The 14,601-nt window shown below is 46.8% G+C and overlaps 1 protein-coding gene and 1 long non-coding RNA gene across 3 annotated transcripts; one reads left to right on the top strand and one right to left on the bottom strand.

Moving 5' to 3' along the window:
* Window positions 1-252: 252 nt before the first annotated feature.
* On the bottom strand, window positions 253-9,919 carry LOC118670534. Of its 2 annotated transcripts, none has more exons than XR_004972368.1 (3): window positions 9,659-9,919; window positions 3,615-3,710; window positions 253-358 (listed from the first exon to the last, which is right to left on the bottom strand). It is a non-coding gene; the product is annotated as an uncharacterized LOC118670534 (long non-coding RNA). The 2 variants fall into 2 exon arrangements; XR_004972367.1 differs by lacking the exon at window positions 253-358 and adding an exon at window positions 2,436-2,737.
* A 137-nt stretch (window positions 9,920-10,056) lies between these two features.
* Window positions 10,057-14,372, top strand: TSPYL5 (TSPY like 5). The gene has a single exon (XM_036338242.1). The coding sequence runs from the start codon at window positions 10,116-10,118 to the stop codon at window positions 11,343-11,345; it is 1,230 nt and encodes a 409-aa protein (XP_036194135.1). The 5' UTR covers window positions 10,057-10,115; the 3' UTR covers window positions 11,346-14,372.
* Window positions 14,373-14,601: the final 229 nt, after the last annotated feature.

Here is a 14,601-nt window from a genome sequence, read left to right as displayed (position 1 = left end):
TGTAATATGCAGTTGGACCCCTTCCAGGTCCCAGATGTGCTATTTACTTATGCTGCAGCATCTGGGCCTCTACACAGTCCTGCCACTGCAACGTGGAAACCCACAGAAAATCCAACTGGCAGCCAGCTAGTGGGCTGCACCATCCTGGCAAGCCAGGGAGGCATTTCAAAGGAGTACAAGGCAGGCCCGAAAGGAAGGGGCCTGAGGGCGAAGGGAATGCAGATGGGGCAGAAACTCACCCCCTCGGGTGCTGAGGCTTTAGATGAGCCTCGTTAGCGCTGGAAGACGGGGGCTTGGCTCCTTTCAGAGCAGGTGATGCTGCTGCACAGTCCGAACAACTCAGCCTCCTCCATGTGAACTGGAAGCGAGGTCACCTAGTTAACTGGTGGGGCTGTGAGCACCAGCGGTGGGAGCCCAGGATCAGGGATATGGGAGCTGTTGAGGAGGGACACCGGACCGGGGCCAAAAGTCCTGGTTCTGGGTCCAACTTTCGGCTGGTTCTCTTCGTGACCTTAGGCAAGCCTTTTCATCTAGGCTCCTATTTCCTTTCCCAGGAAATTGGAAGATTGGGTTAAATTGTGGGATTTCAAGCTTTTTGTTTTTAAAAACTCAAAGTAAATCTTAAGTGGATGCCTTTTATGGATGTGCATTCACTACTACTGCGAAAGGAAGTGGTACACTAACAACGCTTGCTGAAAAGCCTTACTGGCAGCCATTCCAGAGCTCGCTGGATCCCAAGGAGTTTAGAGGGAGGTAGGAGCTTCAGAGATGTGCCTGTCCAACATTCAACCATCCTCACCTCAAGAGTCATGGGCTTGATAACATGGCCGGTCACCTTCTTGGTGGCACAGAGAACAACACCCCCCCCCCCCCCCCGCCTTTGACACCCTCTCTTTTTTGTTTCTCCCCTGGAACTGTCTCTTTAATTTTCTCCCACCCCTCTCCTCCCAGTCATTTAGTTCCATCTCTGAATGGGTCGTGAAGAGTAAGAGTGAGGTAGAACCATTTATACCCTCAGGCGAAACAAATACTTAGCAGACAAATCTTCCAGACTACTAAAATGGAACCTCCCTGTGCAGATTTCATGTATTATTATATCAAAAGGAACTCCTCTCTCTCTTCTTCCTCCTTGAGCCTCATTACTCAAAGCCCCATTTCTTATCTTAGCCTTAACTAGTCTGGCAAGTCCCGGGAATGGAGGTAAGGGCATGCATGAGTGTGTGTCCCTCTGTCTGGCTCTTTCTGAGACAACTTTATGGAACCTCAAGAGCTCCTTGGAGCACAGTTTGAGAACCACTGTACAAGATAGAATCACCACCCTCAATGCTTGAATCCTCAGAATGGTCCTCAGAGAAGAGTATTCTTGTTCACCTGGATTAGAATCCTAGGGTGTTTTTGGACTAGACAGGACTTTTGCAGATGCCCCCACTCTTTCTCATCTTCTGTTTTGAGGAAGGTCTACTAGATGGGAATAAGTCATAACTTCGAAGAACAATTCATAATTCCTAGTACCACATGGCTATTATCAGGTAGCACAACTTTCTAGTGGTGGAGTGGTAGACACTTTGGGCACATGAATGAAGGCAAAGTTTAATATCTCAGAATTTCCCTCATACAAGTGACTTCTATATGTAGATGCAGGAGTCCAGCTTGTCTAGAGATGAGTGTTGTGCCACTAATGGAGGCTCCAAATAATCTTGACTTTGTAGATAAAGTATTACTTTTCCTCTTAATCTTCAGTGAGTGGCACAGCACCATACTTAAAGCTGTTATAGATTGGTATTATTCTTTTTGAATGTTTGCTGCCCTACTTGGCAACAGATTAATATCTCTTGGCTACATGGATGTCAGGCTTAGTCACTGCTTTGCTTTGGCCATTTTAAAGTGACATGCTACTTTGTTAACTGTGTGTAGTTTTGGGGTGGTTTGTAATACTTTCCAGTCATGACTGAATGATAAAATTAAGGCCAGAAGGACAGGCCCTTAGGAAAATCTGAATTATGCCAGTATGATTCTTAACATGACTTTTTCCAGGGTTCTCTTTTAGGAAATGAGTTATTTCATCATTAAGACAATCTATATATATAAAAGCCTAATATGCAAATTGTCCCCATGGGAGTTCGCCCAGGAGACCAGGAGTTTGATCACTCGCTGTGATGTACGCTGACCATCAGGGGGCAGCACGGAACAAAGGAAGGCCCCAGCCAGCAGCTGGCAGCCAGGGAAGAAAGGCCCTGGCTGGCAGCCGGCAGCCGGAGAAGGAAGGCCCCAGCTGGCAGCTGGAAGGCCCCAACTGGCCCTGATTGCCGGCCGGGGCTAGGGACCCTACCCATGCCTCTAGCGTCATATAAACTCTCTTGATGATGAAAGAATTCATTTACTAGAGTCATGCACGAGGCTTATGGTAGCAATTTTGACAAACATCATTGGTCACTGATATAGTGTTTTATTATAAATTTTGGAAAATTGCTGTTTGCTTCTTTTAGGTACTTTTGATTTACTTTTTAATTGGCTTGAGTAATGGAAGACCAGAGACAAGAAGAATATTTGTCATCGTCTTCCCAGAAGCACTTTTGTTTAATTTCAGTTCTCTCCCGTGTAGTGGTGGGTGGGCTGCCGGGCACTGCAGCGGTCTCGCGCACGCTTGTTAACCTTCTGCAGGATGCCCACCCCGTGTACACTGTCATCTCCAGGACTCTTCCTGCTGCAGTGGTTCTAGGCTCCTCCCTTGCTCCTGCTGCGGGTGGAGGTGGGGATGGACTTGGGAGTTAAGAGAACATGTCAAATCTCCTGGCCCCTCCAACTGAAGGTCTTATGTTTGCCACAGAATGTAAATATTCTCTTTCTGTTCTAAAGAATAAATCTGTGATCAAATTGCTACTTGTTTTGTGTCCCATTGGTTCACAGATCCCATGCAGGGAGTAGCTAACTTTCCAGAAGTCTCCTCAATCACGACATACTCTTTAGCTTTAGTTATTGTCTCCTATGCAGCATGGGAGGGGCACTCTCTATAGGTCCTGGTGCCAGAAATCGTTTCTTTTTCTATATACCTGGCCTTGTATTTCTAAGTCTCCCCCCGCCCCAATCATTTTAGAGCTCATAATTGTGAGGATCCCCCAGCTCCAAGCTCGTCCCCTCTCTGATATTTGATCCCCGAGAGGGGGAGTCTGGTTATTGTCCGGTGACTAGCGTCTCCCTCTCAGAGTGTGGGTTAAATCTTAATATACACAGTATACTCACTCTTCTCCTGTTAGATGTTTTTACTACCACATTTCAGTCTGAATTCTGCCGTGGGAAACTTACTGCCACATAATTCACTTTTACTCAGTATTTTCTCTAAATAGGGTGATACCCATTTTTCGCTGGATGTTGAATGAATTAGTATTGCATTATACCCAAGACCAGATGGAGCTGGCTTTTTCTGAGGAAGGCAAAGCATCAGGTTTTCCTGTCTTGGGAAAAATGCCAGCTTGAGCAATTACCTGGCTGCTGTCCTAATTGTCTTAATGTGTGAACCAGAGGGGCCATATGGGCCACCTGATCAATTATGTGGGTATTGATTAAGAAGGGGAGGAAAAAATAACCCAGAGAGGAAATTATTCACTCAAGTTTACCGTTTATGTCAGGAGTGTGTTAGTCACTCAGTAAAGATCTGCAGATGTGGCTGCTGGGGACAGCCAGCAGCATGGAAGGCGTTTGAAGACTTCATCCTGTAGAGAGAGAAATGTTTTTCGAGTCTACATTACACGTGTGGAGAAATCAGAGGTAGCATAGAGTCCTGTGGTTGAAAAAAATAAAACCAGCTAAAAATAGCCATCATCATATTGAAGTTTAAAATGAAAAAAGATAAAAATCTTGCTTGATAAAAAATATCATCCCTTACTTGAGCCCATGTCTCCTAGTTGCCGTCAAATCCGCACCCACCCTAACACCAGCTAGAGTCCTACCTTGAGTCCTATCACTGCCCTTCATTTTCAAAGGTTCTCTTGAGTGACAGCCATAAAAATCTTCCTCCACTGGAGGAAGTAAACTAATTTCCAGACATCTGCTCATGACTTCATTTTAAAAACTTCGTTAAAAACAACAACGGTGTAGAATAGGGTCGCAAAGTGCGGCTCATAAGCAGAACTGTGCTGTCCGGCTCCCCCGGGATTTTTACAGTGAGAAACCGCACAGAAATGCGGATTTCTCCATGGCTACCATCAGCTGGAGTTGAGTGGCAACTGCCAGCCTGAGATGAGCCCCATCCCCTCTTCTGTTCTCTAAGGATGTGCACTGGGCCCGCTCCATTCACTTCCAGCACCTGCCTGGTCCAGTGCCTGAGCCCCGATCGGAAGAGCCATCTCTGACACCACGAAGAAACTGAGGTGAAGGGTCACTCTGAGAGGAAAACAGCTTAACTCTACGGGGACTCAGCTTAGTATCTGTGTGAATGGGGGAGGGCGCAACACCGGCAGAATAGTTTTAAGAGCAACTAGACTGGTTTCTCTAAACACATCAATGTGTGGGGGAGGCAAAGAAAAGTAAGAGGAGACAAAATAAAGGATGAAAGAACGCAGAGGAGGGCATGGCTCTCAGGAAAATTCTGTAAGCACTTGGTAGCAGGGAACAGAAGGAAACTCACCAGTCTGTTGCTAAGGGTTTTGCATCCGTCATTGACGAAGGAGGGTCTGGTGTGAATCTTGTTTTCTGTCTGTACTGGCCTCTGTGAGGCTTAGCTGGGCCTGCGTGGCCTTGGGAATCTGCTTCTACTCCCATGTGTCTGTTAATGCAGTAAGTCCCTCATGGTTTCTGGCAAGTCCTTTAGTTTGTTCTCCTTTTTGGTTGAGCATGAGAGGGCCATTTGGATTCCCCATATGTTCTCAGCCATCCTCCTTGCCTCTGTCTACTGAACATGGAGAATGTCAGCTGCTCTTGCACTTCATTCTGGGGCCTTGAGAGACTGCACGTAGGGCAGATGGAGGGTGGGACAGGCCATTCCGGAGGTTCTTTTGGCAACACTTACCCTGCACTTACTCTCCTGGCTGCCCTGTGATGGACTGAGGCCCTCTGAGAAAAGTTCTTGTCTGAATTTCAAGTTGGGAACTAGCCTTGCCAGATCTCTCCCTTTTCCAGAGAGGATAGTCTCTACCAACTCCCCAAGGGTTTGACCCCTGGAGGAGTAATTTTGAGAATTTCTTCTCAAGATCCTGCACTAACTATACACTCTCTAAATTTTTCCCAAGGTTCTGCTTTTGTGTGTGCTGGAGATATGGCTTGTATCTCCTCACACATTTTTCTTCCACTATGGTTTAAGTTATAAACTCTATGATCTTATTGCTCCAGGATTTGCCTTTGATGAGCTACATTTTTCTTCCTTCTTCAATGCTATTATATCTTCCCCTCTCAATAGCCCATTTTGAAATTCAAAGTGAAGACTATGACTTGCTGAATTCTGCTGGGTTCTCTGGTATATTCCCTTCTTTAGGACAAAAGCCTCAGGCTAGAGATCTCATGTTAATGGTGAAAATCGTTGTAGGGTAAAAAGGAAATGCCAAGAAGGAAGAATACATCTGTTAATATTTTAAATTATCTTACAGCTATTCATATGGTATAAACCAAATGACTTAGGTGTTCTACAAAATTTTGCCCTTTTGGGGGGAACTGGGGAAAACTAGGCACATTTCTCAAAATTTTAAGTTTAAGTAGTTTTTGAAATTTACCATAAAAGGCAGATTTTTCTCTTCCTCCTTAGCTTTGAAAATATTCCCTATGAAACCCCATTCTTTTCCATGATGCTCCATAACCTAGGAGGGTCGGCTGGCAAAATTCCATACAGTAAGCAATTCTCACTGCCATAGACTAGACTGAACTACCTCCTTGGGGAAAGAGAAAAGCCCTGTGGCTAAAAATGTCAAGTCTGGGATCTTAAAGCTCTACCAGAGACTGTGGGGAATATTGTGCTCTTGGCTGGGGAATAGGCTGGATAGCTGGGATGTCTTTTCCCCAGTTGTTGATTTCTAGGATTCAAGGAAAACAGACCTTAAAAGGAAGGGGGGAAGTACAAGTTTCAGAGAACAAAAGTAAAGATTAGTTATCCTAATATTTTGAAAAGTGTTTTTATGAGTATTTAGCATTTGCTATTGATGAAATATAACATATAAAAGAATCAATTAGCCCTGACCTGATGGCTCAGTTGGTTGGAGCATGGGCCTGTATACCAAAAGGCTGTGGGTTCGATTCACAGTCAGGGCACATACCTAAGTTGGGGGTTTGATCATGGTTTGGGGTGTGTATGTGAGGCAACTGATCAATGTCTCTCTCTCTTTCCCTCTCTCTCTCCATAAAAACATATCCTTGGGTGAGGATAACAAAAATAATAAAAGAATCAATTAAATGCTGATATTATGGAATCAAGCTTCTAATTACTGGGAAAAGGTCAAAACACCTTCAGATTTATGAGTTCATGATAGTAAACTTGATTTTTCTCATACTATTCACAGAATGCTTATGACAAATGCAGTGCAAATGGAGATAGAGTCTTTATTCCCAAATTGTTGAAACTAAACTCACCTATGTTGAATATTACCATAGCAGTATATACCCCAGGTAAAAATGATTCATGACTAACTGATGTATGTGTTTGTATGTATATAAATATATATATGTGTGTATGCATGTGTATGATACTTACATATATATATAATTTTTGAAAATTGAAAGGTATTTTTACACACTAGGGAGAGTTTGATATTTTAATCTCTCTAACAATAACTTTACATCATGGATTTGTGGTTAAGAACCTGTGTGCTATGGTAGAATTGCTTGGGCTAAAACCATTGATTAGCTGTGTGCCCTTGGGAAAAGCAGAGACCCTTGTTGTATAGCAGTAACCAAATTTTAACTGCACCCCAATGGTGTGGCTGTGGGGTTAATCAGATTAGAAGATGGCACTGTATAAAGTTTACAATAAAAGTGAACTTTCATTATAATGACTAAAATGTGCAAGGCCCATGCTAGATACTGTGATGCTTATCTCTCTGGCATGAAGAAAAAAGGCTCAAGGCAGATTGTTTAATAAACACCGTTTTGCAGGGGTCCAGCCTATGTAATCCTGCAGTGGCTTAGCCCTGGGCGGGTGTTAAATGACGCAGATGCTGATGCTGGATTAAGGCTCTGGACAAGAGGTTGGTCAAGCTGTGAGTACTCTGAGTAGTGGGCCAACCCATCAATTTTTTCCCCATCAGTTGATGTTTTCATATTTTCTGAGGTTTACAGAATGTTCCAGACTGTGGTTATTCAGCTTCAGGGGCAATTTTGTACAAGGACTGGCACAAAACTGCATGTCTAATTGCCAAATGAATATTACGGCTAATGAATTCCCCATGAGATCAGGGACAGAGCTGCTTATTATGGTCTAGGAAGATCAGGAAGGCCTTGGAAAGGAGTGATTATGAAAGGGCCTCCAAAAGGAATTGAAGGTAATCCTTGGGTGAATCCCCTAATTCAATTTCTTAAATTTATCATTTTAAATTTTCACCTAACTGTCCCTGAATGGTATCCATAACAAAAGATAATTTCTTTTTTGCTAAATTATGAGTTCAATAGGGTCCCAGTGTTGATCCGAGTACATAACCACCTATCACATAACTTCTGTGGGGAGAAAAGGAGCACTCTGAATTTCAGACAATCAACGTATAAACCCTTTTTCAAAAATTCTTTGATTGGTTCTTTCAACGATTGTTCAATGAATACTCTTCATGTATCAGACATTGTTGTAAGCACATATGGACAACAACAACCACAAAAACCAACAAAGATCCCTGCCCCCAGGGAGCTGACATTCTAGAAGAGAGACAGCTAATAAACAATAATTGGTATCGTGTGTTGGAAGGTGATAACTGCTGTGAAAAAAGAAAAAGTAGAGCAGGTAGGAGGGATGGGGATGGGTGGTCATTTTACACTGGCGAGTCTCTGAGAAGGTGGCCCTGAAGCCAAGTGTGAAGGCAGCCAGCTAAGGCGACTGACCATATCTGAGTGAAGAGCATTTAAGGCAAAAGAAGAGCCAGTGCAGAGGAGGCAGGAGCTTACCTAGAGTTTGAGAACAGCAAGGAGGCTGTTGGAAGGGGTGGGGTCAGAGAGGTAAGTTGGGGCCTGAACTTGCTACATCATGTAGTGCTGTGCAGGCTATTGTACAGCCTTTAAGAAGGTTAGAGGTTACTCCTATTGGCATGTCTTAAAATAAGGCCTGCCTGTATCAAGATAATTCCTCCTTTTCCCTGTCTACATCAACTTTAATGTGCCTACAAGTCACCTGAGACCTTGTTAGTATTTAAACTCTGATTTATTTTTATTATTTTTTCCTTACTTTATTAAAAAAATTTATTTCAAGAAAAACGATTTTAAATATAATAAAGTTACATGCAATAAAAATTAATATTTCAAGAAAAAAGATTTTAAATATATTAATATTACTCAAACTGTACTAACATAGTATACTATCACACACACAAAATTCTGGCTTAGTAGGCTGAGGTAGGGCCTGGAATTCTGCATTTCAAACAAGCTCCCAGGGGAGGCCAGGCTGCTGCTGCTTCACTGTCCCACATGATGACAAGAGTAAGAGGTACTGGGCTCCCAGGGGCGTTGCAGCTTCTCTCTCCATTAGGTGGTTTCCAGGCACTTCTTGTTCCCCTTAGGCCTGAAAGGACAACTGCGAAAGCTTTTCATTCATACTTTCATACTGGTCACGTGCTCACCACTGGCCTCACTCTTTCCTGTGACTGCTTCAGCTGATGTTTTAAATACTTTCTGGTCCCATCACCTGGCTAGTTAAGAGCATGGTCCAGGGCTCCCTCTGGTAACAGGAGACAGGCTGTCTGGCTGTTTCCATGCAGAGTCTAAGAAGTGTCTATGGCCTCCTCACTGTCACCATGGAGTCTCTACTCCTGAACCTCAACCTGGGAAACCCTGCTCTGCTTCTTAAATGATAATCAGACTCTGACCACCTGCCTGTCTTACTCCAATCATGGGAATGCTGACTTGGCGGCCTTCACTCCTGGTCCTACACCTTGAGTGGCAGCCCAGCTCTGTAAACTGGCCTGTGGCAGCTAGAGGACTGGGTGATGCTAGCAAGGTAACTGACAGCTGAGCAAGCCTGGGTGGCCTTGTGAATATAAAGCACAGGTGATGAGTCAGATAGGCTCGGGTGTGAACTGGGATTCGTCCCTTACTGTGGACTCTCAGGAATGTTCCTTGGCGTCCCTGAGCCACAGTGCTCTCACCTGGAAAATGAGCATGATAGCAATACCTCCCTCATATATTGATAGAATGCATATAAAGCACTTAGTAAAGTGCCTAATTCATGATATTCACCAAATACTATTATTACGTTTTAAATATATATTTCATTGATTTTTTACAGAGAGGAAGAGAGAGGGATTAAGAATTAGAAACATCGATCAGCTGCCTCCTGCACACCTCCTACTGGGGATGTGCCCGCAACCAAGGTACATGCCCTTGACCGGGATCGAACCTGGGACCTTTAGGTCCACAGGTCGATGCCCTATCCATTGAGCCAAACCGGTTAGGCCCGGGCCAAATACTATTATCCTTAGAATTACTGTTAGCATCCCAGCACGGATCCAACCGCTCTGTGGCCTGGCATTCTGGTACTCACCTTTCCATCCCGGGAGGCTTTCCAAGATGAGACCTGGAGGCCGACAGCAGTTGCATCATGATAGATGTCGCGGGAAATAATGGAAGGAACTGAAGGTGTTTCCTTTAGAAAGTAGATAATGGGACAGACGGACGCTCCCTTCGGGTGGGCTAGTATGTGAGGAGTGACACGTGTTTCTAGGAGACCCCGAGACCCAAGGGGAGAACTGAAGGGAAACCCCCGCCTTGCTGTGAGTGAGGATGAGGGTGCGAGGGGGGTCGGGGCGCCGGCGGGGGTGGGTTCCTGCGCAGCTGCGGCGGGGGAGCCAATCGCTGGGCGCGGCGGCCCTCGCGCGACCTACAGTCCCACAGCCGTGACGTCCGCGGTTGCCATGGTGAGGCCCGCCGCTTGGGGCCGCGAGCTGGCGCCGGAGGCATCGGGGTGAGAGCGTGGCTTTGAAGTCGCGTCCGCCACCATCATGAGCGGCCGAAGTCGGGGCCGAAAGTCCTCCCGCGCCAAAGGCCGGGGCAAAGGCCGCGCCAAAGGCCGCGCGCGCGCCGCCCCCGACCACGCCCCGCGCGCCCCGGACCCCCCGGACCGTCCGCAGGGCCAGCGGCTCGGGGACGAGCCCCCGGCGGCACAGGTGCAGGCTGGCGCGGGGTGGGGCGGCCTGGAAAGCGCCGCGCTCCAGCTCCCGGGGCCGGCGGAGGACGCCTCCCGGCTCCCGCTGGACTGTGGCCTCGCGCTGCGAGCGGCGGGGGAGCGCGGGCAGGCCGCGTCCAGGCTCGGCCTGGGGAAGGCCACGTCCCTCTCGGAGCGCCTGGCGGCGGACACTGTCTTCGTCGGAACCGTGGGGACCGTGGGGAGGCTGAGAAACGGCCCCCGCGTTCGAAATCTGCGTGGGCACGCCGGGAAGAAGGCCCCAGGGGGGAAGGGACCTCAGGCCACGGCCGGTGGGAAGCCCAAGAGGGACCCCGCTGGGGAGAGTGCGTCTGTCCCAGAGGAAGAGGAACAGAAGGCGGAGAAGGATGCAGGGGCAGGGGCCCCGGCGACGGATGGCAGCATGGATACGCTGGAGACGGTCCAGCAGAAGCTGGAGACCATGAACGCCCAGGCCGACAGGGCCTACCTTCGCCTCTCGCGCAAGTTTGGGCAGTTGCGGCTGCACCACTTGGAGCGCAGGAACGCCCTCATCCAGAGCGTCCCGGGCTTCTGGGGGCAGGCTTTGCAGAACCACCCCCAGCTCTCATCCTTCCTGAACAGCAAAGATAAAGAAGTGCTCGGCTACTTGAACAGCCTGGAGGTGGAAGAGCTTGGCCTCGCCAGGCTGGGCTACAAAATCAAGTTCTACTTCGAGCGCAACCCCTATTTCCAAAACAAGGTGCTCATCAAGGAATATGGGTGTGGCCCTTCAGGCCAGGTGGTGTCTCGTTCGACTCCAATCCAGTGGCTCCCAGGACACGATCTCCAGTCCCTAAGCCAGGGGAACCCAGACAACAGCCCTAGCTTCTTCGGGTGGTTTTCAAACCACACCTCTATTGAGTCTGACAAGATTGTTGAGATTATCAATGAGGAGCTGTGGCCCAATCCCCTGCAGTACTACCTTATGAGTGAAGGGGCCCGGGCCGAGAAAGGAAAGGAGGGCAGGCAAGGGGCCGCGAAGCAGCCGGTGGAGACCCCCGAGCCTGGGGCCAAGAAGCCCAAGTAATCTGCGAAAGTCTCCCTACTACCTCCTGCTGGACCACAGGTGTTGGGCTGTTTGCCTTCTCTCCGTGTCGGCCCCTGTGCACCCTTTTCCCTCGGAACTCCAGTGACAAGAATATGGCACTGACGATCCTGTTCTTTTGCCTCCCCGTGGCCTTGCTTTTTTACGTTAGTGTCACAGGTTATATGATCTCACGCCTGTGTTTTTATCTGTGAGGCACACATGCTTCAGATGTGTGCTGCCTTTATCTATGTGCCTGCGCCCTGTTCTTGGCTCTGGCCTTTCCTGCCCGTCTTTAACATGGACATTCACGAGGCATTCTCCACGGGAACCAGTGCACCCTTAAGCTCTGCTCCTTCAGAGCCTTTGACTGTAGCGGGCTTTGTATTCATGGTGGCCATGCATACCATAGATGGCAAGATTGCTACTATGAAAGGAAGCTAGTGCACAGGGTACTGGCCATCAGCCAGAACGGATTGTTCAATGGCCCCAGAGTCACTGGCCCAGGCACCACCCACAGGATCCCTGGCTTTGGACAAGGGTCCATGCTATCCTGCAGGATATGCAGCACACTGGCCCTTGACTGCTGGGCACGGATGAGGTTGAGGGTGAGAAGCAGTATGGCATGCGTTCTATTCCAGCATGTGTCTCCTCCTGCCTCTGGGCCCTTCCCCTAGTGAACGTTCATCAAGCTCTGCACCGTGCCTCATTCATGGCAGGCCACTGAATTTTGTCTAGGTTGTTATCGGCCCCAATTGGCTTCCCATTCAACAAGGACCTCAAGAACTCCCTGTGGACGCAGCCCCCTGCCAGTGCCTGAGACACACACCTACCTTCCAAGGCAGGGGCCTTCCAAGAACCCTATGGGCTCTCAGACTGATGGGTGGGCTGGTATGTGTGGACATGTGCTCGCTGCCATTATGCTATGGCTCCAAATGAGGGTGGGGACTAGACTCATAGAATCTAGGTACCTTTTCAACTCTATGTAACATTCAGTTTATCACATGTGACCAGAATGCTATAGTGGGATTGCTGGGGAAAAGGTATTTCTGATTTGTGAGCCTGTGTCTACTTCATTTCACACCTCCACATTTTCTTACTTGCTTTTCCTTCTTTGCCACTACCTTTGAATACCCATAGAAATAGGCTTCAGTCTCCAGTATAGGGGAATCTCAAGATTCTCTTCTGGGGTAATGGAGACAGGGGTGGGCAGAATCTGTCCTGGACCTCCAAGACTGATTTCCACTGGGCGTAAAAGCTGAGCGGGGCCCTCCGTGCCCAGGCTTCTCTGTGTTCTCTTCCCCCCTCTCATCCTTAAGGGTGGGGAAATAGGACTGTGTCTATACTTGCCCTCCCCCTCACTTCCCTTTCCTTATGGAAGACCTCATTCTGAGTTCTGTGAGGGCTGTGGAGGCCTTGACTTAGAGTTGTAGAGAGGGTACGCTAGGCAGGGGAGCTGGAGCAAAAATACAGTAAAGGAATGAGTCTTGTATGGAATGGGCCTGGAAAAGTAGGTCGAAATGGCTTAAGAAAGCTCAGGGAGAATAGGCCTACCTCTCAGTGATGGAGGGGACATGGAGGGACTGTCCCAAGGGTGGGAATGGTAGAATTAAAGCGATTGCTGGCAAATACATGGTAACAGGATGCATCCACTAAAGGCGAGGATATGCCCAAAGTTTTGTCCAGTCTTTATTTCAACATTAGTACATGTTGTAAGAGGAAAACAAAAACAGAAAGATGTTACTTTGGATGCTTTCTTTTTTGTTCTAGGTGTAGCCTCATGGACGTGGAAGATTAATGCTATATGCTGCTTATTTTGCCTCAAAGTAAAATCTCACCATGGTCCTCATTTTTGCCTAATGGGAAAATAGAGCCGTATAGGTCTGCTTTTTATTTCTTTTAAACTTTTTGCTCTTTATTATGGACATTTTCAGACATGCACAGAAGTTAAGAAGGTGGTCCATGGACCCTATGCACCTATCATCTAGCTACATTAATTATTAACTTATGACCAATCTGTTTTCATCTGTGTCTCCCTCTTCCTGCCTGTATTGTTTATCAGAAGTCCAAGACACTGTGCAATTCAACTGTGACTACTTTGGGAGGTTGGGACTCCCTTTTGATGGTGATAGTGGTGGGGTACACACCAGGCCTGCTTTTTGCTCTTAATGTTCACTAATGAAGTTCCAGAGATAGGCCTTCGAATTGCAGGTCTTCAGAATTAACAAGAAATCTCAAAAAGAGATGAAGGGGATGCTCCCTTTCCCTTGCATCCACAAAAGGAGACAGGGACTGTTCTGTTCAAACTCTTTCAGAAACTGATAGGATGTGGTGCTTACTTGACACCCGTCACCAGAATATTAGTCTTTCTTTCCTGTGTAAGACGGAGACTCATGTAACTGTTAGAATTGTTATCATCTTGACCTGGTCTCATAACTCCAGTCTTGGAAGTATAATTTGGAAACTGTTGCTGTGTTCTGTGAAAATAACCTCCCAACAGCAATCAGTAACTGGCTGTCTTACTTGCTAATCTGACACCCTGGTAATAATGCAATTATTTCTTTGTTCCTAGACAGTATAAATAGTTATAAACTTGCATGCATGATGGAAAAATAAAAATCTATATCTCTGTTATATTTTTTATTTTCAAAAAAGACTCGGAGGCTGGGTAGTTGAGGGGACGTATACATTGGCCTAGATGAATGATTCCCAAGCCTCAGGTCCTTGTGTGACCTCTGTAAGAATATATAAAATTTTAATTCTCATGCTCTTACCAGAGATTGAGATTCTGTGATCCTGGCAAGAAGCCAGGTAGTCTTGTTTTCCACAAGCTTTCTGGGCAATTCTAGTGGAAATCTAGTGCTTCTCAGATTTTTTGGTTCATCTGAATTGTGTGGGGAATTCTATTAAAACACTGAATTTTGATTCAGTCGTCTAGATTGGAACCTGAGATTCTGCATTTCTAACAAACTTCCTGGTGATGCCAGTGCTGATAGTTTGTGAACTATGTGGGAAAGAAGGTGACCTTCAAGGCCCTTTCAGACTAGAATAACAGTGCTCAACCTTGGTTGCACATTAGAATTATCTGGGAAGCTTAAAGAACTATACTGCCAGAGTTCCACCAAATACCAACTAAATCAGAATTGGGGGCTGGAGAGGGAGGATTGGTCCAGGTACAGGAATTTTTAAAACATGTCTAGCTAGAGTTGAGAAGGATGCTGTTCATAACAGATCCATCACAAGGATCATTTTCCTTTAA

Source organism: Myotis myotis, unplaced genomic scaffold, assembly GCF_014108235.1.
Source record: "Myotis myotis isolate mMyoMyo1 unplaced genomic scaffold, mMyoMyo1.p scaffold_m19_p_16, whole genome shotgun sequence".
In the NCBI taxonomy this organism is placed as follows: Eukaryota; Metazoa; Chordata; class Mammalia; order Chiroptera; family Vespertilionidae; genus Myotis; species Myotis myotis.
The sequence above is the reverse complement of the archived record's forward strand: the minus strand, read 5'-3'. Positions and strand labels throughout refer to the sequence as shown.

Bases quoted from the DNA above. Each gene is read 5' to 3' on its own strand.
- TSPYL5 (XM_036338242.1), top strand. From the start codon at position 10,116: ATGAGCGGCCGAAGTCGGGGCCGAAAGTCCTCCCGCGCCAAAGGCCGG.